This window comes from Sorex fumeus, unplaced genomic scaffold (genome assembly GCF_029834395.1).
Source record: "Sorex fumeus unplaced genomic scaffold, SorFum_2.1 ptg000024l, whole genome shotgun sequence".
NCBI classification, from domain to species: Eukaryota; Metazoa; Chordata; class Mammalia; order Eulipotyphla; family Soricidae; genus Sorex; species Sorex fumeus.
Window position 1 is genome coordinate 13,905,689 of NW_026606081.1, and position 27,642 is coordinate 13,933,330.

At 39.7% G+C, this 27,642-nt stretch overlaps 1 protein-coding gene across 3 annotated transcripts in view; it reads left to right on the plus strand.

Moving 5' to 3' along the window:
* Positions 1-27,642, plus strand: part of DLC1 (DLC1 Rho GTPase activating protein) — a 461,166-nt gene that overhangs the window by 334,383 nt on the left and 99,141 nt on the right. The window contains exon 5 of one of the 3 annotated variants that reach the window (XM_056113860.1): positions 385-484. The exons of the other annotated variants lie outside the window; for them this stretch is intronic. Coding sequence (XP_055969835.1) covers positions 385-484 — 100 coding nt within the window. Of the gene's footprint in view, positions 1-384; positions 485-27,642 lie in introns of those variants that run through there. 3 annotated transcript variants of the gene reach the window in all.

Consider the following 27,642-nt stretch of genomic DNA (forward strand, 5'->3'; position numbering starts at 1 on the left):
AGACTGCATGCCTTGTTTGGAAGTTAGCTTCCAAAGGGAAGAAACTGGGGACTCTTTTTGCTCTCTACTCTAAGCCTAGTGCATAGCCCAGTGTCTACACATGGTAGCATTCAATAAATTAGTTGTTGCAGGAACACATGCTCACATGAAGGGACCGTCAGCATCTGTTGTGTGGACAGCAGTTTTCCTGGACAGATCTGTGACTGATCGAGTGCTGTGTGCACTTGTAGTGCTGGAGGTGACAGCTTCTGACCCCCAGTTGTGAACTAAGGCTGTTATCGAATCTGTCTTTCTGAGACCTATCTATTGTCACTCATTCATGGCCACAAGTACTCAAACCAAGCGTTTTCTCCTCTCCTTCCTGCCTCCTCTGGAACCCAGCAGTGGTAAATCAGTCAAGTTGAAAGTGGATGCAGATAAGAGCACAAAGGAATCAAATTTTACCCCCTCGGAAGTGGCAATTGATTTGTCTCCTTACACGTAGCCTCAAGAGAGACCTTTCCATGTTCCTGAAGAAGAAAACATCACCCAGTCGGGTGCGTGCCTAGCTGCACCATGGCACTCCAATCTCCTTACCAGCTACAGAAATAAGGGCTCTTCAATAAGATTTGACAGTTTGCCAGCCCCACCAATGATAAGAGAAGACTGAGATACCCACATCCCCACAGGCCACCGGGCACATTTCCCAGGGGAGGGTGACAGGACCCACCAACAAAGTGGCAAATTCTTTCAAAAGCTTGCGGATGAGGCCTGAAAAAAGTTTTTTAAAAAAAAGTGACTCTTCTAAGAAATGCTAAAACTGCATAGGAATGCTAGATTAACAGTGTAAAGGTACTCTTTGTAATTAGCATGATCTTCATTTACCTGTTTCCATGTGTTTTAGCTACTTTGAATATTTCCTAATATTATTAAGATTTCCTCACAGTTTGTATCAATTTGCAAGTTCAGTTGAAATCTGCTTAGTCCTTGTAGTGCCAGAAAGAAGCTGCCAGGGCAAACCAAGTGGTGCTTGGGGGGCCATCGAGGCCAATGTATAGGTGCTCAGGCTTTACCAGAGCTTCACCCAACAATGTATGGGAGAATATAGGGTGCCAGGAATCAAACCTGGGTTGGACACATACCTTGAGAGTCCCTGTACTACCTCCATACCATACCCCCCTGCCGATTATTGGTTAGAGTATTTCAAATAGTGCTCAGAGAACCATGTGATGCCAATGATCAAACCCAGGCCTCCCACATACAAACACATACTCCAGCCCTTAGAGATATCTCCTCTGCTTCTATTGGGTCAGATGGTTCAATGCCCAAGAATGAGGTTCTACTCAGGCCATATGGACTAACAACCCCTAAAACGTCCAGGCTTATACCTCTGGGTAGCAGCTGGTGTGGGTAGGGGGAGTATGTGGTGCCAGGAATTAAACTGGGCTCCATATGCAAAACATACATCCCTAACCCCATGCTATCTCCCTAGGTCCCACTGGGTATTTTTTAATGTCAATGCTATTATTCAGAATTTCTGTTTCTGGTATTTCACTGTCTTTGAGTCAGAATACAATGCAACAATTAATAAAATTGATGTAAATAAATATGAAATTACAAATTTTCTCTATTAAGCTCCCACTACATGAATAATCTTTTCTTGAAACTGAAAGATTAAAAAGAACAGAAAGTCTTGTAAACCTCTTCTACAGCAAAAATGAAAGGGTTATGAATATAAACTAAAACAGTGTCCTTGAGTAAAACAAACTTTGACTAGGTCAAATGAAAATGTGTGAAGTTCAGAACTAGAAACAAACATTTGGTCAAATGGAAAACATTTCTGGACCTCTGCCTTTTAGACCTGCCTGCTTCCCAAGCTGTTATATCGTGCTATTGAAAATATTTCACGTATCACAAAGATAGCATTAGGATGAAAGGCATGTTTGAAGTTCTTGAAACTATTCTGAGAAAGCTAGTTGAGAAAACACAAGTGTTATCAATAATACCACGCAGCCTATCGGCAAAAACAAGAAATCATTTTTTTATCCCTTCCATCTCTTAATGATTTTGACAAAAATCACAATGTAATTAACATGCTCTAAATCAGGTTTCTTCTGAAAAGTAAGTTCCAAAAGCATATCAAAACCAAACATCATAGAACAAAGAAAAGGGAAAATGGATCTTAGGAAATGAGCAAACAAGAATGCATTCATTTGTTCATGTCAAGCATGGAGTAAGGCACTGAGGGCAGCAGCAAACAATAGACTGAAATCCTCTTCTCAGTTCTCAAGAAAAACAGAGTGCTGTGGAACTGAGTGTTAATGGAGTGACCTAACTTAGCTTAGGCCTAGAGAATGATCAGGACATGAATAGGAGAAGAGGCAATTCTGGGTATTGCAAGGGCAGCATAGCTAGTTATGATAAAATCAAAAGAATGTCCTTTACTTTGCAGTTCTGCTGAAAGTCAATAACTTGACCTTGAATTTTCTACTGAATTTTCTGTAGACGCATGGTACCAGTTGTATGGAGTTATAAATTTTCTATGGTTTGATGCAGTCCTCCGATTTATGACTTATTTAATCTGTAGATCAACTTTGGTTTGCCTCCATACAATGTATGCATTCTGTCCCATTTTCATTTTACAGTGGTGACATATACAACACCATAAACAATGAGTAATGTTATTAGAGGCTTTTATGAAGATCTTTGAATGAGAAAACTTGACAAACAGCAAGAATGACAAATGCTTTATGTAGTTTCCATTTAGAAGATAATGGAGACATAAAGAAATTTCTTCAAAAGATGTCAAAATGCATGTTTGTCAAGTAATAAAAAAGTAAGATTTAATGTTGTTCTATTAACATCCCCCACCACCCCGCCGCATGTACTAAATAAAAAAGGAGGACAATCTGATATGAAATCCTCTTTCCTAAAAGTCAGAAAAAGAGCATTTCCAAAAGTCTTTAACTTGGTAATGAATTTGCGAAAATATTTTTGAGATGTCAGTATCTATCTAAGAGCAAACTCTTTTTCCTATCCCTTTTGTCTCAATTTTATATTTTTGGAAAATTTTCAGCATTTTTATTTCTTCTTCTGAAATGTCATCTGTAATCATTGTGATAATCCCTTTTGATCCATTTTAGTGCCACACAACCTTTGATCTCCTTTAGTGAATAATTTTGTATTGCTTAAAAGCTTGTTTTACAATAGCTATACTGGGGGGGTCAAAGCCATACAGTGAGTCAGACATTTGCCTTGCACATGGTGGGCCCAGATTCGGTCCCTGGCACACATATGGTCCTCTGAGTCCACCCGAAGTGAGACTTGAGTGCAGAGCCTGGGGTAAGCCCGGAGCACCACCAGGTATGCCCCAAAAGCAAAAGAAAAATAAAATAAAATAGCTATAATTGGAAGTGGGTTAAGCATAGCACAAAACAAGAGATCTATGGGAATAAGCTCTGATAGTTGCTTTTAAAGAAAATAAATACAAAAAAGCAAGCAATCATGATGTCATGATGAAGAGATAATATAGCAGGCAGGATATTTGCTGACCCATATTCAATTCCTCTCACCACATATGGTCCCCTGAATACTGCCAGGAGTGATCCTTGAGCACAGAACCAGGAGTAAACCCTGAACACTGCTAAGTGTGCCCCCCCACTCAAAGCTAGAGATCAATAATGAAAAATGGTTAGCAAGTTTGCAATCCCTTTGTATAATCCCTGTAACGTTTAATTTAGAAACTTGAAAAAGAAACACATTTTTACCACATTCCACCCCACAAAACCCCACTAAATCTTACTGAAATCTTTGCATTTGAAGCCTATCATTGATTTTAGTTTCTTTGCCTAGATTTGCAATTCTCATATTTTAACAATTATAGAATTTTGTTGAGATTTTTGTCAATTTTTTCAACAGCTTTTCTATGACCAACACCATAATCTATAGATTTAGATAGCCTTTAATTTTCTTGTCAGAGAAACTGATGGATAAAAGTCATCTAAACAGTGAATGAGTTTGGCTAGCCAAGTATCCAATATCCTTATCACATAACAACTTTCCTATTTTTGCTTATAACTGCATTTTCAGTAACCCTTCTGAGGAAATGTGCTTTTGGAGGGTAAAATTATAAAAATTACAGAAATCAAAATCACATGGACTTTTTAAAAATTTTGAGATAATCTATATCTATTTCTACATGTATCCAAAAATAAAGAATGAGCTTCTCAATAGGACTTTCATATATCACTGTCACTGTCACTGTCACTCCTGTTGTTCATCAGTTTGTTCAAGTGGGTCCAGTAATGTCTCCATTGTGACACTTGTTACTGTGTTTGGCATATCGAATACGTCATGGGTAGCTTGACAGGCTTTGCCGTACAGGCAAGATACTCTCGATAGCTTGCTGGACTCTCATTCTATCTATCAAATATACATACTATCTAGTGGCAACTTGCAAATAAGGATATTGCCTCCCTTACTATAACCTCAACCATTTCATTTTTGAAGAGAGTATTGGTTTTTCTAAAATAAACACACTTCAGAAAAAAACAGTGCCTTCTGTGACCCTTAATACATAGTCCATTGCTGAAGCAGAGTTGATCAAATATTTTGAAATAAAAAAATGTTTCATCACGTTTTAACAATAGTTACTAAACATTTACTGTCAGGATTTACTCTCAAAGGAAGGTACTCTGGTTCAAAGAGATAGTACAGTGGATAGGGCACTTGCCTTACACACAGCTGACCTGGGCTCAATTCCCAGGACCACATATGGTCCCGAGTCCCAGAAGTGATCTCTGAGCACAGTGGAGAACCAAGAGTACCTCTGAGCATAATAGGGTGTGATCCCAAAAGCAAATTAAAATCAAAGAAAGGTATTCTGTCCCAACATCATATTACTTTTCAAGGATTTTTTTTTTTTTTTTGGAGGGGTAAGATGCCACACCCAGAGAAGCTCAGAAGACCATGCAGCATCAAACCTGGAGCTTTCAAAAGCAAAGCCTCTGTTCCAATCCTTTCAACAATCCTCCTTCAGGGTATCTTATAGTCACTCTTATCATGGCAAGAACAACTATTTTCTTAATATGTCTTTAGATTGGGCTGGAACGATAGCACAGCAGGTATGATGTTTGCCTTGTACACGGCCAACCAGGGTTCGATTCCCAGCATCCCATATGGTCTCTTGAACACCACCAGGAGTAATTCCTGAGTGCAGAGCCAGGAGTAAACCCTGTGCATCGCCAGGTGTGACCCAAAAAGAAAAAAAAATATGTATATATATATATATATATATATAATGTTTTTAGATCATTGACTGGCTGTTATATGAAATTTTTCAAGTGTCATTTTTAAACAATTATTAGATATTAGATGAAGTATCAAATAACTGAATGCCATGCAAAACTCGAGAGTACATTTTTGATTCATAGGTTTATAAATTCTTCATAATAACAATTATTACTTGGCTTACTCTTAATTGATACATATGTATCCATATGTATATTGGTTTTGGGACCACACATTGTAATGCTTGGGGACTGCTCAATACTCAGGGAACCATGTGGTAACAGGGATTGAACCGAGACCTCCAGAATGCAAAGCATGTACTCAGCATCCTGAGCTGTCCCATTGGTCCCTAACCTAATGTTTTTGTTTTTGTTTTTGTTTTTGTTTTTTTATTAGTGAAACACCACAAGGTACAGTTGTAGACTTACAAACTTTCGTGCTTGGGTTTCAATTATACTGTGATTGAGTACCCATCCCTCCACCAGTGCACATTCTCCACCACCAATGATCCCAAGAGCCCTCCCACCCCCCTAACCCATCTCCCCATCCCACTCCACCTTTGTGACAGGGCATTACCTTTTGCTCTCTTTTTCCTTTAGGGTGTTGTGGTTTGCAATAAAAGTATTGAGTGGCCATCATGTTTGGTCTATAGTCTACTTTCAGCATGCATCTCACATCCTGAGCAAATCCTCCAAACATCCTTTACTTGGTGTTCCTTTCTCTATCTGAGCTTCCTTTTCCCCCAGCTTGTGCTGCTGGCTTCCAAGCCATGAAGCAGACCTCCTGGTACTTATCTCAACTATTTTTGGGTGTTCGTCTCCTATTCTGTTACTTTATATTCCCCAGATGAGCACAGTCTTTCTATGCCTGCCCCTCTCTTTCTGGCTCATTTCACTTCGCATGATATTTTCCATGTAGAAGCACTTGTATGCAAATTTCATTACTTCATCTTTTCTAACAGCTGCATAGTATTCCATTGTGTAGATGTACCAAAGTTTCTTTAACCAGTCATCTGTTCTCAGGCACTCGGGTTTTTTCCAAATTTTGGCTATTGTGAAATCCTGAGCACCGCCAGGAGTAATTCCTGACTGCAGAGCCAGGAGTAACCCCTGTGCATTGCTGGGTGTGACCCAAAAAGCAATATATATATATATATATATATATATATATATATATATATCTTTAGATCAGTGCAGCAATGAACATAGAAGTGCAGATGTGGTTTCGACTGTACTTTTTTGTCTCTCTGGGATATATTCCCAGGAATGGCATTGCTGGGTGAAATGGGAGCTCAATTTCTAAATTTTTGAGAATCGTCCATACTGTTTTCCAAAAGGGCTGAAACAGTCAGTATTCCCATCAGCAGTGAAGTAGGGTCCCTTTCTAACCACATCTGTGCCAACACCAGTTGCTTTGTTCTTTTGGATGTGGGTCAGTCTCTGTGGTATGAGGTGATATCTCATTGTTGTTTTGATCTGCATCTCCCTGATGATTAGTGATGTAGAGCATTTCCTCATGTACCTTTTAGCCATTCAGATTTCTACTTTGGGAAAGTTTCTGTTCATTTTGTTACCCCATTTTTTATGGGGTTGGATGTTTTCTTCTTGTGGAGTTCAACCAGTGCTTTGTATATTCTTAATTTCAACCCCTTATCGGATGGGTATTGGGTGAATTCTGTAGACTGGCTTTGTATTTTGGTCACTGTTACTTTTGAGGTGCAGAAGCTTCTTAGTTTAATATAGTTCCATTTGCCTATCTCTGTTTTCACTTGCTTGGCCAATGGCATGTCATCCTTGAAAATACCATTAACTTCAGTGTCGTGGAGAGTTTTGCCAACATTGTCTTCAATGTACCTTATGGATTTTGGTCTAATGTTGAGGTCTTTAATCCATTTTGATCTTACTTTTGTACATGGTGTTAGGTAGAGATCTGAGTCCATTTTTTTGCATGTAGCTGTCCAGTTTTGCCAGCACAATTTGTTAAAGAGGATTTCCTTGCTCCGCTTCACATTTCTTGCTCCCTTCTCAAAGATTAACTGATCATATATTTGGGGGAGGGGGGTATGAGTTGTCGGTATATTCAACCCTGTTCCATTGCTCTGTGGCTCTGCCTTTGTTTCAGTACCATGCTGCTTGAATTATTACCGCTTTGTAATAGAGTTTGAGATTGGGGAGGTTCATTCCTCCCATTTTCTTTTTCCCAAGAATTTAGCTATTCGTGGGGGCTTATTGTTCCATATGAATTTCAGGAGAGTTTGCTCCATTTCTTTGAAGAATGTCATGGGTATCCTTATAGGAATCGCATTGAATTTGTACAATATTTTGGGGAGTATTGCCGTTTTAACAATGTTAATTCTCCCAATGCATGAGCAGGGAATATCTTTACATTTCCTCGTGTTCTCTTTTAGTTCCTGAAGTAGTGTTTTGTAGTTTTCTTGACACAGGTCTTTTACGTCCTTAGTTAAGCTTATTTCTTGGTACTTGATTTTCTGAGGTACTATTGTGAACAGGATTGTTTTCTCATGTCACTTTCTTCTCTCTCATATTGTGTATAGAAAAGCCATGGACTTTTGGGTTTTGATTTTATAGCCTGCAAAACTTTACTATACAAGTCTATTGTTTCTTGGAGTTTCTTGGTAGAGGTTTTAGGGTTCTCTAAGTATAGTATCATACCATCTGCAAATAGTAAGAGCTTGATTTCTTCCTTTCCTACCTGAATTCCCTTAATACCTTTTTCTTGCCTAATTGCTATTGCAAGTACTTCCAGTACTATATTGAACAGGAGTGGAGAGAGTGGGCATCCTTGTCTCATCTCTAATCTTCGAGGGAAGGCTTTTAGTTTTTCCCATTGAGGATGATGGTTGCCAAAGGCTTGTGGTAGATGGCTTTAACTATATTGAGGAAAGTCCCTTCTATATCCATTTCAGTGAGGGTTTTTATCATAAACAGGTGCTGGATCTTGTCAAATGCTTTTGCTGCATCTATTGATATGATCATATGCTTTTTATCTTTCCTTTTATTGATATAATGGATTATATTGATACATTTCCGAATGCTGAACCATCCTTGTATTCCCGGGATGAATCCCACTTGGTCGTGGTGTATGATCTTTTTGATGAGTTGTTGAATTTTATTTGCTAGTATTTTGTTGAGAATCGTCGCATCCGTGGGATATCGGCCTGTAGTTTTCTTTTCTTGTGGTGTCTTTGTTTCCTTTTGGTATTAGAGAGATATGAGCCTCATAGAAATTGTCTGGGAGAGTTTCTGTTTCTTCAATTTCTTGGAAAAGCTTAAGAAGAACTGGCAATATGTCCTTTTAAATGTTTGAAAGAATTCATTAGTGAATCCACCTGGACCTGAGCTTTTGTTTTTGGGAAGACTTTTGATTACAGTTTCAATTTCCTTGATATTAATAGGTCTATTTAGGTATTCCAGATATTCTTGGTTCAACTCTGGGAGATTATAGGAATCCAGAAATTCATCCATTTCTTCTACGTTCTTTTTTTTGTGGCATACAGACTTTCAAAGAAGTCTCTGATGCTCTTCTGAATTTCTTTGGTTTCTGTTGTGATGTACCACTTTTCATTTCTGATTCAGTTTATTAGAGTTCTCTCTCTCTCTCTTTCTTTGTGAGTTTTGCTAGTAGTATATCAATTTTTTTTATTTTCTTGAAGAACCAGCTCTTGGTTTGATTGATCTTTCGGACTATTTTTTGGGTTTTCATGTCGTTGATTTCTGCTCTAAGTTTTATGATCTCTTTCCTACTGCCTGATTTGGGCTCCTTTTTTTGATCCTTTTCTAAGATCTTGAGCTGTGAAGTCCAGTTGTTTATGTGGGTCCTTTCTTCTTTCCTGAGAAATGCTTGCAGAGCTATAAATTTTCTCCGTAATGTGGCTTTAGCTTGTCCCACAGCTTCTGGTAGCTCGTATCTTCATTCTCATTTGTTTCCAGGTATCTTTTGATTTCTTCCTGGATTTCTTTCCTGACCCATTCATTGTTCAACATTAAGTTGTTTAATTTCCAGGTGTTCTGTACATGATTAACTTCTATCTTCAGTGCATCATCATGGTCTGAAAAGATAGTTGATACAATGTCTATCTTTCTGATTCTGTTGAGGTACACTTTGTGGCCCAGCACATGGTCTATTCTAGAAAATGTTCCATGTGCACTGGGAAAAAATGTGTATTCTTTTTGGGGGGAATATAAAGTCCTGTATAGATCTATTAGCCCTCTCTCTTCTATTTCTTCCTTCAGAGCCATTGTTTCCTTGCTGAGTTTTAATCTTCTTGATCTATCCAGAGGTAATAAGGCAGTGTTGAAGTCTCCAAGTACTATTGTGTTGCTCGCAATGTCTTTCTTAAGGTCTGTTAGCAAATGTTGTAGGTATTTTGCTGGTTCCTCATTTGGTGCGTATACATTTAGGAGTGTGATTTTTTCCTGCTGTACATATCCCTTGATTAATAAAAAATGGCCTTCACTGTCCCTTCTTATCTTTTTCAACCTGAAATCTATGTTGTCTGATATTAGTAAGGCCACTCCAGCTTTTTTGAGGGAGCTGTTTGCTTGCAGGGTTGTTTTCCCTCCTTTGATTTTGAGTCTGTGTTTGTTCTGATTGTTCAGATGTGTTTCTTTAGGCAGCAGAATGTTGAAGTTCTGTCTCTGAATCCATTATGCCACTCTGTGTCTCTTAATTGGTGAATTTAGACCATTGACGTTGATAGAGATTATTGTCATGGGGTTTTGTGTCATCTTTCTATAAGCATTTGTTGTGCTTGTAGGGGTTTGTCTTGTCTTACAGGAGCCCCTTTAGCCCTTTTTAGATTTGGTTTTAAGTCTTTGAAGTTCCTTAGCTGTTGTTTATCTACAAAATAGTGTACTGTTCCTTTGAGTTTGAGTGAGAGTTTAGCTGGATAAAGTATTCTTGGTGAAACGTTCATTTCAGTGAGTTTTTTCACTATACCCCACCATTGCCTTCGGGCTTGGAGGATTTCCTCTGATAGGTCTGCTGTGAATCTAAGGGGTGCTCCTTTGTATGTGATTTCCTTCTTTGACCTTGTTGCTTGCAGTATTTTGTCTCTATGGATAGGTGGCATCCATCATTCTAACTATGATATTTCTCGAAGTGTTTTTTTTTTAATTTTTATTAGTGAGACATCGTGAGGTACAGTTGTAGACTTACAAATTTTTGTGCTTGGTTTCAATTATACAGTGATCAAATACCCATCCCTCCACCAGTGCCCATTTCCCACCACCACGGATCCCAGTATCCCTCCCACCCTCCATTCCCCCCACCCCACCCCACCCTGCCTCTGTGGCAGGGCATTCCCTTTTGTTCTCTCTCTGAGTGTTTTTGTTAGGGTCTCTTTTAGCTGGCACCCTTTGAGCTCCTTGAATCTGGATGCCTGCATTCTCCAGCTCTGGGAACTTTACAGCGATGATTTCTTTAACTGTGGCTTTTTCATTGAGATTGCTCCCCTGACTTTCTGGTATTCCAGTGATTCTAATTTTGTTCCTCTTGAAATTATCCCGTAGATTCACTCTAGAGCTATTTTGAGGTCTCTTCCCATGGTTTTCCTGTAGGCTTCCTGTAGCTCATCTTCCAGCTCACTGATTTTGTTTTCGGCTGTACTGTTGAAGGCGCACACTGAGTTTTTTTTTTTATTTCATCTACCAAGTCCTTCATTCGTGACACTTTTGTGTGCAGCTTTTCAATTTCTGCTCTCATTTCTTCATGTAATTTCTCAATTCTCTGATCCATTGTTTCTTCCATGTCCTCCTTTAATTTACTGGATATCTGTCCCACTGTTTCTTTGAGTTCACTGAACATCTTCAATAGTTCATCTCTGAATTCTTCGTTGGAGAGCTCACATTTTTGAGTAACGCCTGTTGAAGCTTCTGGACTCTTTTCATCGTCCTCTACTCATGGTGAGGAGTTGCGCTGTTTGTGATACGAGATTCTGGGTATGGGTAATTTACCTCCAACCGCAAAATAAGCCAAGCCCGCAGGGCCACGCCCTCTACAGGTACCTAGGAGGGGAGAAAAGCAGCCATGGTGTTGGTGAAGAACAGAAGGTGCTTGAGGAGGTTGGGTGGTCCAGGGCCCCAAAGGACATCTGGTGCCTGGGCACAGGGAAGGTGGCGTCCTGGGGTTGATTTTTTTACTGACCTGGGACGGGAGAAAAGCGGCCATGGTGTTGGGGACGAATAGCCTAACCTAATGTTTTAAGTCACAGTTTCCAGCCTAGGCCAAGGTTACTCAGGAACATATGTATCAATGTTGTTTTTTTGTTTTGTTTTGTTTTGTTTTCATTTGGTTTTTAGTTTGTTTTGGTTTGGGATCCACATCTGGCAGTGGTGTTCGGGGTGTACACTGGCTCTGTGCCCAAGGATGTCTTCTGGTGGTTCTGGGGATTGAAGTCAGGTCACAGTGTGCTAGTCAAGCACTTTAGATGCTGTGTCATCTCTGCAGCTCCTCTATAAATATATTGAGAGTCTTGATAATTTCATAGTGGATGAGATGAAGACAAGTATTGTACCAGGCCTAATTTTTTTTTTGAAGATACTATGGTTTTATTTTTTTTTTAATTTTTATTAGTGAGACATCATGAGGTACAGTTGTAGACTTACACATTTTTGTGCTTGGATTTCAATTATACAATGATCAAATACCCATCCCCAACCAGTGCCCATTTCCCATGACCAAGGATCCCAGTATCCCTCCCACCCACTCCCATTCCCCCCATCCCACCCTGCCTCTGTGGCAGGGCATTCCTTTTTGTTCTCTCTCTCCTATTGGGTGTTCTGGTTTGGAAAGGAGGCATTGAGTGTCAATCATATTTGGTCTATAGTCTACTTTCAGCATGCTTCTCCCATCCTGGGAGGATCCTCCAAACACCCTTTATTTGGTGCTCCCTTCTCTATCTGAGCTCCCTTTTCCCCTAGCATGTGTGGCTGGCCTCCAAGCCATGAAGTAAAATTCCTGGTACTAATCTCAGCCATTCTTGGGTGTTAGTCTCCTATTTTGTTACTTTATGTTCCCCAGATGAATGCAATCTTTCTTTGTCTCTCCCTCTCTTTCTGACTCATTTAGCTTAACATGATACTTTCCATGTAGTACCACTTGGATGTAAATTTCATGACTTCATCTTTCTAATAGTTACATAGTACTCCATTGTGTAAATGTACCAAGGTTTCTTTAACCAGTCATCTGTTCTAGGGAACGCAGGTTTTTTTCCAGATTCTGGCTATTGTAAAGAGTGCTGCAATGAACAAACAATTGCAGATGTCACTTCGACTATACTTTTTTGCCTCTCTGGGACCAGGCCTAATTTGACTGTTAATACATCAAACGTTTATATCAGGAGTAGAAGAAACTTTAGCTTTTTCTTACTCTTCACTCTGAATGGACATTTCTCATCATTTCCAGTAAAGTTTCCTTTTAAATGAGATCACCTTTTAAATGAAAGCTCTTCAATTTACTGTCATCCATACATAAATGGAAATAAATACATATGTGCTAGAATCAAAAGAGTAATTGAGACTCTGCCAGTCAATGAACTATATAATTGTCCTTGTACATGGCATGGTATCTAGAAAGAAGATGGAAATCACCATCAATCTGTATTTTAGCAAAACCTGATTTCACACTCCTGTCACTGTCACTGTCACTGTCCTCCAGTTGTTCATCGATTTGCGCGAGTGGGCCCAGTAACATCTCCATTGTGACACTTGTTACTGTGTTTGGCATATAGAATACATCATATAGAAAGCCTGAATAGCTTGCCAGGCTTTGTCATGTGGGCAAGATACTCTCGGTAGCTTGCCGGGCTTTCCAAGAGGGGCAGAAGAATCAAACTGGATCAGCCAGGTCGGCCAACCTGCTGTGCTATCGCTCCAACCCCACCCTTTTGTAACCAAAATAATTAAATGGAAATGTAAAATAATCATATATTCCTAGCATACCCAAAAGGACCATCATGCACACTCTGGAGGGTGCCAGGCCCCACTTGGGGGACCCTGCTTTAGAGTGAGCATTAGCTATTTTTAGAGATGCAAATGATACAGATTGGACTGCACTGCGAACTGGAGTGAACTCTGTTTTCCAATCTGAAGTCTAAGCTTTCAGGGCTGGTTTTTCCTCCCATGGTGTGACCACCTACTAATGCCATCTGGCCTATAAGTTTCATTTTAACATGTGATTCCAGAATGTGACATTGCATGGCTGGATGAATTTAGGCAGTATGCTCTAGATAGTGCTAAGAAGCGAGCCAATTAGAGTGTAATTATAATTGTGGAACAAAATATATACAGGTGCTTGTACCACTAACTGGTTAAAAGGTATTTTCTCCACTTAGTCAGAGGTTAAGGTGATGGAGGAATTTGACCACAAGCATCCCCATAAATATTTAAAAAAACAGTTTCCTGACTGAGTTAATAAATGAATGGAATGGTTCAGAATTTCCAGTGAGAGTGTGACAAGTAATTTGTGCAATCAACAAAATATCTAGTGACCATTTAAAAATAGGTGAAGTTTTCAGATCATTAAAGCACAGCATTTTATTTGCCAATGATTCATTTCATTTGTAAAATATCTTACTCCCATGAAATGAAATAGCCATACTTTAGCTTAATAAAATATTTTATTGCTTCTAAAACCTGTGGGTATATGCATATAAGAATTTAAATTACCCTGAAACTGTCTACATCTACTATAATTTATTTATTTCTAGGTAGAAAGGGGGAGGGAGTGGTCTGGCATCTTAGCTCCGTCCACATCAGTTCTCATTAGCAGAATACTAAGGCTGAACTTGAAGGAAACAGTATATTTAACCCTAACCTATGCTGGATGTTCTCATTACATGGACAGAAAGAAATAGTGTATTTAACCATTTAAAAAAGATAAGATCTTTATATAGTTAAGTGCAAAGTCTGAGAAAAATCAGCGGTTTAATCTTCACCTATGATAGGTCTCAATGTCTTGACCCTAATATAACTAAAAGTAGATGTGCTTTTATAAAGCTTTTCACTTCTGTAAGAGTTTAGTATTGCCTACAAGCCTACAGAAATCCCCTGTGTCTACATACTGATAAACTGATACTAGTATCAGAATAAACTGATACTGATACTAGTTCAGTATCAGTTTATTCTGATACTAGTTCTTAGAGTTCCAAGACAGAAGGGAGACTTTCAGAACTATCTGTGACTTGACATCAATAATTTTTTATCATTATAGACTTTTGCCCCTGAGCATGTTTGCCCCTCAAACCTCAAGCATCTCTTCAAAGCTACTTCCATGATAGGCACACTACGATGGTTCTGTTGGACAAAAACACATCAAAGCCCCAAGAAGTTGATAATGCCTATGAGTAGGTGCAAGGCATGTAATGGCGTCTCCCTCCAGGAAAGAAGCAATGGCAGGGAAATGAGTCAGCACCGACCATCAACGGATCTCCCAGTGAAGCAGTTGGGATTAAAATGAACACAGAAATGCTGTGCTGTTTTCTTATCATCCTATTTCCCATCCGTTCTGTTTCACTTCCCAAAAGGTTCATTTCATGGAAGGGACAAGAATTGTATCACAAAGATATTTGAAAAGGAATTTCCTCTTCTCCTCATAACCTTGAGGAACATTTGCTGTAAAAAGTAGGAGACTTTGTTTACAAGTAGATACAGAAGGAAGGGAAAGATATTCTTAGAGTCAATTTGGCAAGAAGAGATGGTGAGACACCAATTCACTGTTTCAGACAATGTTGTTCACATACAAACTGTGGGCTCAGCATTTCTGCAAGATTTTATCCAACCTCCAGACTTGTTCAACTTCTTTTTTTCATAGAAATTTCTGTCTTTGTTTCACTTTGGTATAGTGGTTGAAGTTAGAAAAAACTTGTCCCTGGCATAATTATAAAACCTGGAGAAGGAATCTAGACCCTTTCATCTCTCACTTCCCTTTCCAAAGTTATCTCAAGAGAGTGGCAGCTTTGAACACTGCAGTGTAGCTACGAATGATTCCCACAGTCTGAAGACTGCCCCAAACAAATCAGAAACAGGCTGTTGAACATTTTTTCTCCCCCCTCAATTGCTAGTTTGCTTTTATTATTTGAAGGGTGGGGGAGGAGGACTGCCAGAAATAAAAATCCTACTTGTTTCATAATAACTATCTATATGAAACCCAACGTATTCAATCATCTGAATCAAACTCCATCTCTCTTTCATGCTGTATAATTATAGCTGGGGTTAAAATGGTGACCGCGAGCCAAGCTTTAATTTCATAGTAAGCGTAGTTTCAAAATTGAAACCAATCTTCTAGAAAGTGTTCATGCCTAAAGTGCTGTGAAAGGAGAGAAAGCGTCAGTGATTTTCTCTTTTCATTTTTGTTTGTGTTTGTTTTGAGTCACCAGGAAGGTCCTCATGGGTCACTCCCAGTGGTGGGCTCATGCTTTGCCCCTGGCAGTGTGCACTGCTGCCGCGGGAGCAGGGCTCACCCTCCAGCAAAAGTGTGCGCTCAGCTCTTCCTTGTATATGTCTCCAGCTTTATTTGTGTATTTTTATTAAGAATGTGGATTCCAGGGACCCAGGAGATGGCTGCCTTGCATGTGACTATCTCTACTTCCAATTCACAGCACCATGTATGGTTCCCCAAGAACCACCAGAGATCATTCATGAGTATGGAGCCAGGAGCCCTGCTAGGTATAACTCAGTCCTCCTCTTCACCATAAAAAAGAATATGGGTTGCAAGGCTCGGGCCACATGCCTCAGTGACAGAACATTTGCCTTGAATGTGGAAGTGCTGGATTTGATTCCTGGCACTCCATGGTTTTCCTGGTGATTCCCCCACCACCACCACCTCCAGCATCAAGCAAGAACCCTCTAGCACCAATGGACTTGACAAAGCAAAAATAAAAAGAATATGGCTGCCAAAACCAGGTCACTTAATCTCAATTCTACTGCTATTTAGCTGTATGACTTTTAGAAGTTATCTAGTCATTTGGCACTTCAATTTCCTTGAAAAATAAATTTAACTAGTTACAGGATTTTAATATCTATCTCTTACAACATTGCTGGCCTGTTGCAAACACTCAGTAAATTTAAACAATTAGAAACCCTATTGCGTTTCTCTAAAATGCGACCAGAATTTTAAGAAACAAAAAATATGATGACATCTGGAACAGCTAAACTGAGCATCACAGTATTTTATGAAAAGTGTCGCTGCATATGGAAGAATCCATCTGTTGTAAACAGAAGAACTAGTTTCAAAGTCATGCTCTCAAAAACACTGGCTCTGTGGTTTTACTCATTTCCCGAACTCCAGATAACTATCCATTGATAAATTAAAGAGAAAAATCCTGGGCTACAGAGATAGTACAAGGATTAAAGTCTTGTTTGCACTCAGTTCGAGTCCCTGGCACAGTTTACAGTCACCTGAGTGTAAGGTGACCCTGTCAGGGATCACTCCTGAGCACAAAGCCAGGAAGAAACCATGCAGGTATGACCCAAGACCCCACCCCCAAAAGAATATGTGCCCCCTCACTATCTTGTGTTGAAGACAACATATATTAAAACGGCTAAAACTTAAAATCAGGAACAGTTTAATGTAAAAGAGCAATATTTTGTGTAAATTAAGAACTTTTTTAAAGCACACATGGTGCAGTGCCACACAGAGAAGGAAGACCTAAGTCTGGACAGGGAAGAAGCAGAAAGCAAGCCCCACCCAACCCCCGCCCATCACAGTCCTGTTGTTTTCATGACGTTGTAAGAAATGAGGGAAATTATATACAATAGTTTGTTGTAAACTATAAATTTTGGTTAGTAGTAAGTGTAGGTTAAACATCATTTATATGCATCACTAAGAAATTGCTGGTTTAAGGGAATATTTAATGAACTGAGCAAGTGCACGTTTCCAATAGAACATCTCTAAACAGCAGCAAACCTTCATACTTGCAAACAGCAGAGCCATAATGCTGAAAGGTGTTCATATTAATTTGGAGAGTGCTATTTTTTCCTTAGTTTTGTTTTGAACACTATGAGTAGAAATTAATCATCACTGGAATCATATTACTGACCACAAGTTTCTTGTTTGTTTTGTTTTGCTTTGGTACCACACCTGGTGGTGCTCAGGGTTTACGCCTGGCTCTGTGCTCAGAATTCACTCCTGGAGGTGCTCAGGGAGCCATACAGGGTACTAGGTCTTAAACCTGATTGGCCAAGTGTAAGGCAGGCCTTCCTACTTGACTAATGCTCTGACCCTGGTTGCAAATTTCTTTCAAGAGTGACCTCAGCTTTAAGGTTTTTCTTCAACCTTTTCCTTTCCAACTTTGTTCCTTTGATTTTACTCCCTCTTTATAAGATAAAGTCAGGGTTTTAATAAAGGGTCTGATTGCACAGAATGGCTGCTATTAAGACTGTTCCAGCCACATTCACAATCACTTCAACATGATTATTGACATGAGTTATCTACTCAGTGTGGAGCTCGGAAATGAATTGCTGCTATTGGCACCTGAAGGAACATGTCCCATAGATGACTAAATCTGCTGTTTATCTTGAACCCAAAAGAGAATCATTCCCAGTAATTGACAAAATATATTAGTCAGCTTCAAAAAGTAGCCCCTGGGTGTCCTTGCAACTCTGAACCACTATGGCACATTGGTAATGTATTAAAAGTCCTAGCTATTTCTTTCCATGTGATAGGATATTATAGTATCAGCCTTCACCAAATAAATTTTATGTATGTATAAAAGAAGGCCTTTGATTCTGTTGAGACGGAAGCAGTCATTGAAGCCCTAGCCAATCAGGGCGTACAAACTCAATACATCAGGATCCTCCGTGAGCTCTATTACGGATTCACTACCAGGATCTCACCATTCTACAGAGAAGTAATCATCCATGTCAAGAGAGAGGTTCGGCAGGGTGATACCATTTCACTAAAACTCTTCAGTGCCACCCTCGAGAACATCATGCGACAACTGGAATGGGAAGGAATGAGAGTGAAGATAGATGGTCAGCAACTATACCACCTTCGCTTTGCTGATGACATCGTTCTAATAACACCAAATATCAGCCAAGCGGCACAAATGCTGACCGACTTTGACTGTGAGTGTGGAAAGGTCGGATTACAACTGAATCTCAAAAAGACAATGTTCATGAGAAACAGTCTTGTTCCTGATGCTCCATTCACTCTCAATGGAACCACCATCTCTGAATGCAACAGTTATATATACCTAGGTCGAGAAATCAACATGATGAATGACCTGGCACCTGAGTTACGCAGGAGGAAGAGAGCAGCTTGGAATGCCTTCAAGAGCGTTGAAGAAATAACTAAGAGGACAAAGAACCTCCAGCTCCGAGCACATCTCTTCGATTCCACTGTTCTTCCTGCATTAACATATGCCTCAGAGACCTGGGCCCTACGAAAACAGGATGAAAACGCTAATCGGGTCTCTCAAAGAGGAATTGGAAGAGCTATGCTTGGAGTATCACGCTTCACTCAAATGAGAGATAGAATCCGGAGTTCCGATCTCTGTCAACGCTCAAGAATCAGGGACGCTGTCTCATTTGCCAAGGCATCAAAAATCAGACAGGCTGGACACGTAATGAGGTTTACAGATGACCGCTGGACTAGAGCCATTACTGACTGGATTCCACGGGACGTCAAAAGATCGCATGGACGCCTACCTACAAGATGGTCAGCCTTCTTCGTCAAGACCCTGAATGATCGGTTTGAGGCTCTGCATGTTCCTAGAACAAGTAGATGCCATTGGGCTATGCTAGCATGCAACAGGGATGAATGGAGATGTTACTGGCATCCGCTCGAGTAAATCGATGAATAACGGAGTATCAAGTGATCAAGTGATATATATACCTATTTGGTATATACTACACTCCATATTTTTAGTTCATGTGAATGTTTTTGTAATACCATTTAATAATTTTTAAATATTTCTCTTTTATTTTCTTGTCCATAAGGAAGCAAGTGAATTCAGTATCAACTTGATCCTCTAAATGACTGTGAAGGGGTTAAAAATCTGTGTTTCTTTAATCCCCCAAAAGGAGTCCTTGTGCTTCTGCCAGGCCTGCTAGTCTGGCCTGCCATGGCCTTCCAGATCAGGTGTGTTGACTCAGACTCCAAACAGCATTTACAAACATTTTTGGAACATTTCCAATTCCAGGGCACATAGCTCACTGGGGGTCTGCTTTGACTCCAGGATTGTCTGATGCCATCAGGAAAAGTATTCTTTACAAAAATGCAAGGTATTATTTTCATACGATATTCCAAAGAGATCAGTAATGATATGTGCAAAGGGAATGAAATGATTCATGGCTGCCCACTCAGCTCCCAAGGAAGTTTCCAAAGTTGATGTTGAATCATTCCACAAGGCAATTGGCACAAAGATCTTGGAAATGTTCTGATTGCAAAAGCAGCCCTCTCACTTTCCTGAGGATAGTGATGGATGTCTCCCCTAGAGACATCACTGGAAAAATATGGTATTTGATAAATATTTTGAGCACAGTTACGTTTTCTTACTAGGAGTCTAAGTGTGCATTTCTCTGTGGGTAGCAAATGTAGTTTTGTGAGCTAAAACATTTACTCTTATTCTGAGACCAAGTGTTAGATGCTCTCTGTCATCAACTCTCTAATGAATTGCTCTGTTATATTTAGTGCACGTTTAAGCCTGCACACACCAAAAAAAAATCTGATAAGAAGCATAGTTTTATGAAACTCTGTATCAAGTATGCTTGTGGACTTCTTAGGGACCACAGATATTCCCCCTAAATGACCAAAATAGATGCTCATTTCTTTTGATGACTTATTTGAAATGGATTGTTGGTTGTAGTCCAATGAGTACTGGCAGATTTCCAGCTCCAAAGGAGCACCATGGTAATTACAACTTGCTGGCATTCTTTTCAGCAGTTCAGCAGGGATACCAAGAATTAAGCACTCAAAGAGGTTGAATCATCCTTTCACCCTTGAATGTACTCACTTCCTTTGGTTCTGGTCAGAGCTTTTTGGAAGATATTTTTGTGAACTTCCGTTGTTGGTATAAGCTGTAGAAAAACAGAAGGCTATGCCCAGGACTGGGTTGCCACAGAAGAAATAAATATCAATGCCTCGAACCCACAGCATTAGTAGGAAGCAATTGGGGGGAGGGGAGGAGTAGAGTAATAGATTAAGCCATGACTGTGGTTTTCCTATCCCTTTGGTGCTGAAATGGAACTAAACTATCAGTATGTCAGATAAATCCCTTTATCTTTTAACTTCAATAACATGTTTTAAAACCATTTTTAAACCACCCACAGGGCTGGAAAGATATTACAAGACTTAAGGCACTATCATTGGTGGTGGAGAATGGGCACTGGTAGAGGGATGGGTACTCAATCATTGTATGACTGAAATACAAGCGCAAAAGTTTGTAAGTCTGTAACTGTACCTCACAGTGATTCATTAATAAAAAATCGTGCTGTAGCACTCACTGTCCTCCCGTTCATCGATTTGCTCGAGCAGGCTCAGTAACGTCTCCATTGTGAAACCAGTTGTTACTGTGTTTGGCATATCGAATACGTCATGGATAGCTAAAATAAAATAAAATGAGAAATAATGAAAAATTATTATTTCTATATATTGGACTGCATAAAGAAGAAAAATTTTAAATATTAATAAAAATTTTAAAAAGTCTTAAGGCAATTGTCTTGCATGCAGCTGACCATGGTTTGATCCCCAGCACCACACCTGAGACCTAGCTAGAACCCCTTCCAGGAGTGATTCCAGAGCACAGAGTCAGGAGTAAGTCTTGAGCACCTCTGGGTGTGGCCCAACTCCCTTCTCCCAACATAGATAAAATTTTAAAAATGAAAACCACCCACAGCTCTAAACAGACCTTTTTTCTTCTAATCCAAAAAAGAACATCCAAAATATTTTTCTGGAGATCCAGTTCGATGGAAGATATTGTCCCAGATGGTCTTCAAAGGAAACACCTAGTGAAGAGAAAAAGATAGGATCTGCTGAAGAGTCGGAGCGGTGCTGCCCGATAGTGATCTAAAAGTAGTCACGGGGAGGGGGGGGGGGGGCTGGAGCAATAGCACAGCGGGTAGGGCGTTTGCCTTGCACACAGCCAACATGGCTGACACAGGTTCGATTCCCAGCATCCCATATGGTCCCCCGAGCACCGCCAGGAGTGATTCCTGAGTGCAGGAGCCAGGAGTAACCCCTGAGCATCACCGGATGTGACCCAAAAAGCAAAAAAATTTTAAAAATAAAAAAATAATAAAAGTAGTCACTGAGAAGCTCATGTTTCCTGGTCAACTGAATGAAAAGCAGTAAGTGATCATGTGAGACATCTCTCTATGAGGAAGACGTGAAGACAGAGAGAATGTTGGAACTGGATTGGCTTGGGACAGATGGAGAGGAGAGGGGCAGAGGTGGCTTGGAAGCGAAGGAGGCTGTATCAAGAAGCTGGTTATATTATATTAGCCTCACCGCCACTAAGTAAATACCACAGATCTCTGTGGTTTAAGAACCAGCATTTGTTTTCTCATGGTTCTGGGGGCTGGAAGGCCAAGATCAAGGTGCTGGCAGGGTTGGTTTCTCCCAAGGTCTCTCTGATTGCAGCTGCCTTCCCATGGCTTGGTCTCTTAAGTGTCATGCATTGGTACTCCTGCTGCCTTCTCTTATCATACATTACAGTCCTACCCTAAGACCTCAATGTAACTACAACACCTTCTAATGGCCACATCTACCAGTGCAGTTACAGTCTGAAGTACAAAGAGTCAGGATGTGAACATAATAATTTGGGAAGATAGAATTCTTCTCATAACACTGATGAAACTTCTGCCTCCAAGGTTCTGACTCAGATGGGCCTCTGGGACTGACATGAGTATCATGTTTAGGGTGGATGGGGGATACCACCATAGAATTCAGAAACTCTCCTGAACATGTGTCTAAATTCCCATGAGATATCTTCAGGAATTCCATGAGATGAATTTCTTCATTCTAATCTGGTATTCACTTCATACCTAATATTGTGTTAGTAATATTATTTCTTCCTCTTCAAAACAAACCAAAAAACCCATCATCATAATTGCATAACATTAACTTTCACAAAACTCTGTAGAGTAAAATAAATCCCAGACTTTAAAGTCTTAACTGTGAGTGGGCTGGGAGATGTACAGCAGTTAGGACACATGCCTAGCATGCTCTTGACCTGGGTTTGATTTTTGGCACCACATGGTTTCCCAGCATCTCCAGGCACAGCCTCAAAGGGTCCTGAGTACCATCGGCTGTGGCCTTGGAGATCCCCAGCGCTGCAGGGCCCAAGTTGCACCACATCCTCAGGCCTTTGCATTGAACCCTCAGCCCTATTGACTGAGAATCATTCATGGGGCCTGTGGACCATCTAAGCACTGCTTGGGAGATTCCCCCAAATAAATAGACAATGAACAAATATTGTGAGATTAAAAACTGTAAAAATCTATCATGAAAAGTTCTTTGGGGTCAGAGCAACAGTAAGATGAGGAGGATGACGGCTTTGCATGGTGCTGACCTAGTGTAGTCCACAGTGAGTCCCACCCCTCAAGGAGTGATCCTTGAGGACAGAGCCAGGAAGAAGCCTTGAACAGGCCAGGTGTGGCCTGAAAAACAAAATCTAAAAAATAAAATTAGAAAAAAAATGTTTATGTTGACTCTGGGCTGGAGCTATAGCACAGCAGTGGGGCGTTTGCCTTGCACACAGCCAGCCCGGCCGAGCCGGGTTCGATTCCTCCACCCCTCTCAGAGAGCCTGGCAAGCTACCGAGAGTACCTCGCCCACACGGCAAAGCCTGGCAAGCTACCCATGGCATATTCGATATGCCAAACACAGTAACAACAAGTCTCACAATGGAGACATTACTGGGCCCGCTCGAGCAAATCTATGAATAACGGGAGGACCGTGACCGATGTTGAGTCTACTGTGTATTTGTGGACATATTGGGTTAAACTATGCTATTAAAATCAATTTCATTGTACGCTGGTGAAAATGTGGGTGTTGGAACATTGTATGACTGAAACCCAGCGGTGAACAACTTTGTAACTGTGTATCTCACAGTAATTCAATAAAAGGGGGAGGGGGTAAATAAAATAAATTTCATCCATTTCTTTTTAAAATGTGTATCAGAAAATTGTATTATCAGGAGTTGCTATAACATATGTCTGTTCAATAAGCCACAGTCTTTCACATTCTTCTAGCACACCTATCCCAGGTCAAATGTTCCTCTCCATCCTGCAGCTGCTGGAAGCTTGTCCAGAAACAAAGACCAGGAGGCCCAACCTCCTTTATCTCCATACTATTGTCTCATCCAGCTGAATTCCAACACATCTTTTTTTAATTGTGCTTACATACAGTGGTTAGGAACTAGAGTTCCTTGAGTTAATTAGTTATTTTCTTCTTTTTGACTGTCATTCCCGCCATGTTGATGCTAACAGAAGAATTTTTAGAGTTTAAAACAAATAATTTCTAAATAAGCAAACAAAATGAAATCAGTGCATGGCCTTAAAAGGAAAAAAAGTTGTTTTAGCCTGCATCATTGATGACTCTTACATAAACTCTTTACACAAAGAGAGCTGACATGCTCACAATTATTTTATCATGAAAAGCGTATGCTATTAAAGGAAATTTAGTGAGCTTAAGCTTAATATACACTAAGATTTTAAAGTAATTGAAAAGAATCTTGGTCTAGAGGAGCAGATTTCCTCAAAATAGTTCATGAAATACTTATATAGAGAGATATATAAAAATTAATGAATTAAAACCTCACCATCCAGCAAAGAAATTAAGTGCCTTACCTTAAATTTAATTTAATCGAGCATCTTACTTTTGCTTGCTTATTTATTTATTTATTTATTTTGGTTTTGGTGCCGTAACTAGCAGTGCTTGGGGGTACTTTCTGATTCACTCCCAGTGCTGCTCAGGGCTAACTCCCGGCTCTGCACTCAGGAATTACTCCTGGTAGTACCTGTGGGACTATATGGGATGCTGGGGATCAAATCCACGTCAGCTGTGTGCAATGCAAATAAATGCCCTACCCTCTGTACTATCATGCTAGCCCCAAGCATTTTACTTTTAAAAGCCTCTTGCAACTCCCAGTGTCTTATGACACTGCATAAGAGTTACTGCCTTGCAAAGTACAACTGTTCAGACTGGAACAGGATGGGTGAGGGACACCCTCCCCCAGCACCCCCCCCCCCCCCGCCAAAAAAACCCATGAGCACACACTGGAAATGACATTCAAAAATCTGGCACACAACAGAAATTCCACAAATGTTAAAAGGCTTTCCTGAAGAGGTAGCGGCGTTGCCCCAAATATTCCCTGGTGGGGGCCTAAGCTAAAGTACAGCAGGTAAAATGTTTGCCTTGCACGCAGCCAAGCTGGATTTAGTATCCAGCACCCCAACAGGTTCCGTGAGCCTAGCAGGAGTGATTTCTGTGTGCAGGGCCAAGAGCTAGCTCTAAGCATCACAAAGTGTGACCCAAAAAAGCAAAAAATAAATATTCCCAGATGAGTATGACAATTTTCATTACTCCTGCGCTCTTGGTTGTAAGTGTCCAGACCCTCCCTAGCCTCCATTTGTTCCCTAAATCCCAGCTATATTTTTATGGAAGGCAAAATTTTGTATCTGCATCTTGTTAGTTAATGACTTTTTCTGTATCCCTGTTGTTTTATCTATATATGCAGTTCACTACTCTCCTTCTAGCCCATCTTGCAGCGCAAGACTCAAACAATCAGAGTGTTTTTCTTCAACAGTCCCCTTCCGTAAATATTAATTACACCTACCTCTTTACCAGGTGCCGTATTAAACTCTGAGGACAGAAAGATGACTAAGACAGGTTCTCTCACCCAAAGAAATGTATATCCTAGTGAGAAAAACACAGAAATCAAAGAGACACATTCAGCACATATTTATTGAGCACCTATCATGTGCCAAATAACAATTTCGAATAACAAGCCTAGGATTCCACCTTGGTGGAAATTCTTGAGAACCTCTTCTATAATATCTGCTTTGGCTATAAAAAGAAAAAAAACCTTGAAAATCAAAAGCCACTTGCCTTTAGGCCTTTATCTTTGGTGTGTATGAATAATTTCTCCCATTTAGTTGGATGTCTATATATCTGATCCACAGAATTGACAGCATTGAAAACATGAGATCCAAACGACGACAACCAAACTTTAAAATGTGTCTATTAAGGAGGCAAGCTAGGGTGAGAGGAAAACTGGGACATTAGTGGAGGGCAGTTAACACTGGTTATGGGCTTGATATTGGAAAACTGTATACCTGATACTCAACTTTAAATACTTTTGTAAATCACAGTGCCTTAATAATTCTTTCAAAAATAGATGATGTGCTCAAATGAGGGGGTGGGGAGAAGATTACTTTAAATTCTGAAAACCAAATAAAATAGTTCAGTCTGGCCATGTTAGACAATAGTTTAAAAGTTAAGCCTATATTATTTCACATTTGAAAAAGAGAAAAACATTTGGTTAGTTCATCTTCAGTAGTCATTTAAAGAAAGATTTTCAAACTGAGTTTAAATATATTTTATGTGTAAAATTAAGCAAAATGTGTACAAGTTATTTTCCTTTAGATCTTATGACCATTCAATTGAACAATTTATCATTAAAGGATTTATAGCTAATGGCACAGAGGACTAACTCAACAGATTGAACACATGCTTTGCATGTTAGAGACCCAGTTTCCATCCCCTGAACCTCATGGTCCCTGCACACCATCAGGAACAATTTCTGAGCACGCCCCCCCCCCAAAAAGAGAATTTTGTAGAGAAAAATGCGCAAAAAAGGGAACAAAAATAAGAACTTTTCATTTGACGATTAACAAAATGCTTCTTTTGTTTCTTTTAATAGAAAGTGATGAAATGCGCCATTTTTAAAAAGGATAATTTTTTAGGAATAAAACTAAATCGCTGCATTGCTAATTAATATATGTATTAATATACAAATACATACACTTGAAGTTTTCCACTCATTGTTAAAATGAAATTAAAGAAAGTTCTCAGTTTAAGTCATTATTAAACCTTTTATAAGGTAAATTCTTTATCCTGATTAAACAAACCATCTCTTACCTTTTGAAAAGATGTTTAAAACTCTAAGATCTTGTAATAATAAAGAATGAACCTTCATACCAAGTAAGGAACTACAACAATGGCTGAGAAGCATTTTCTGTGAGGCAGAAAATTCATTTCGAATTCGTGTTCCTAGCCGTCTCTAGAGATTTTTTCCTTCTACTGCTTTCCCTACTTCAGTGGATTATGACCTTCATAAATAATAAATTGTTGAAGGGGCAGATAATAAAACGCATAATCTTATAATGCCTAGAACAGCTGCCAATGTTAACAGATGTTCCTTATCCAAATAATTATTGATTGACTCATGGCATTGGTCTGGGTTTTTCTCAAGTGGAGTATCAGGTACACAACCATCACAAGTAAAGCAAACTATCCTAGCTATCCTTTTAGTCCAAGATCTGTAGTGACTTATTTGTTTATATGACATATACTTACTAAAGTTTTATTACTCTTATAAGAAAACTGTAGTGTCGATTAGATATTTAACCATGTCTAGCTTTATAGTTATAGGAGAAAAAAATCTAATACTGGGAATTGAAATATTAATGAAAGAAATAAAAGGATGTCTGCAATCCCATTTGATAATTGCTAATAATTTATATCATTCACAGCAAGCTCAAGGTATATATCTTAGTTTTCCCAGGGCAATTTGATCCAGTATCACAAAACCAACAGCAGGTTTATGTTTTAATGAAAAAACAAATAATTATACCATGCGTGTAAGTAACACCTTCTATTAACTTTTTAAAATAATATCATACATATAGAAAAGATGCATGCATAAGTATGCAGCTTGATAAGCGTTTAAAACTAAGGGCCAGAGAGATACACAGGGAGCAAGATACACTTGCAGAAGGCCTATCCCACTTCCATCCCCAGCATGACACAGGGTCTCCCAAGCATTGTCAGAAGTGATCCCTAGCACACAGCCTGGAGTAAGCTCTCAGCACTGCTGTGTGTGGCTAGAACCCAAAACAAACAAAAAATGGAACACACCTGTTTAACCAGAACCTACCCCAAGAATTAGAATATATGGGCTAGGGCATGAACGCAGGTGTTAAGATGTATGTGACTGACCCAGGTTTGATCACATGGTCAGACTGGTCAGAGTAACCCCTCGCCCCTGCAATGCAGGGCTCTCCGGAACACTCTGCATCTTTGGATCCTCAAGTTAAATAGCCAGCCTTGCTCATTAGAGCACCTGGGGCCTCTTGAGGCCTCCTGAATACCACTTGGGATGCCTTCTTCCCCATCTCACCACAAACCACC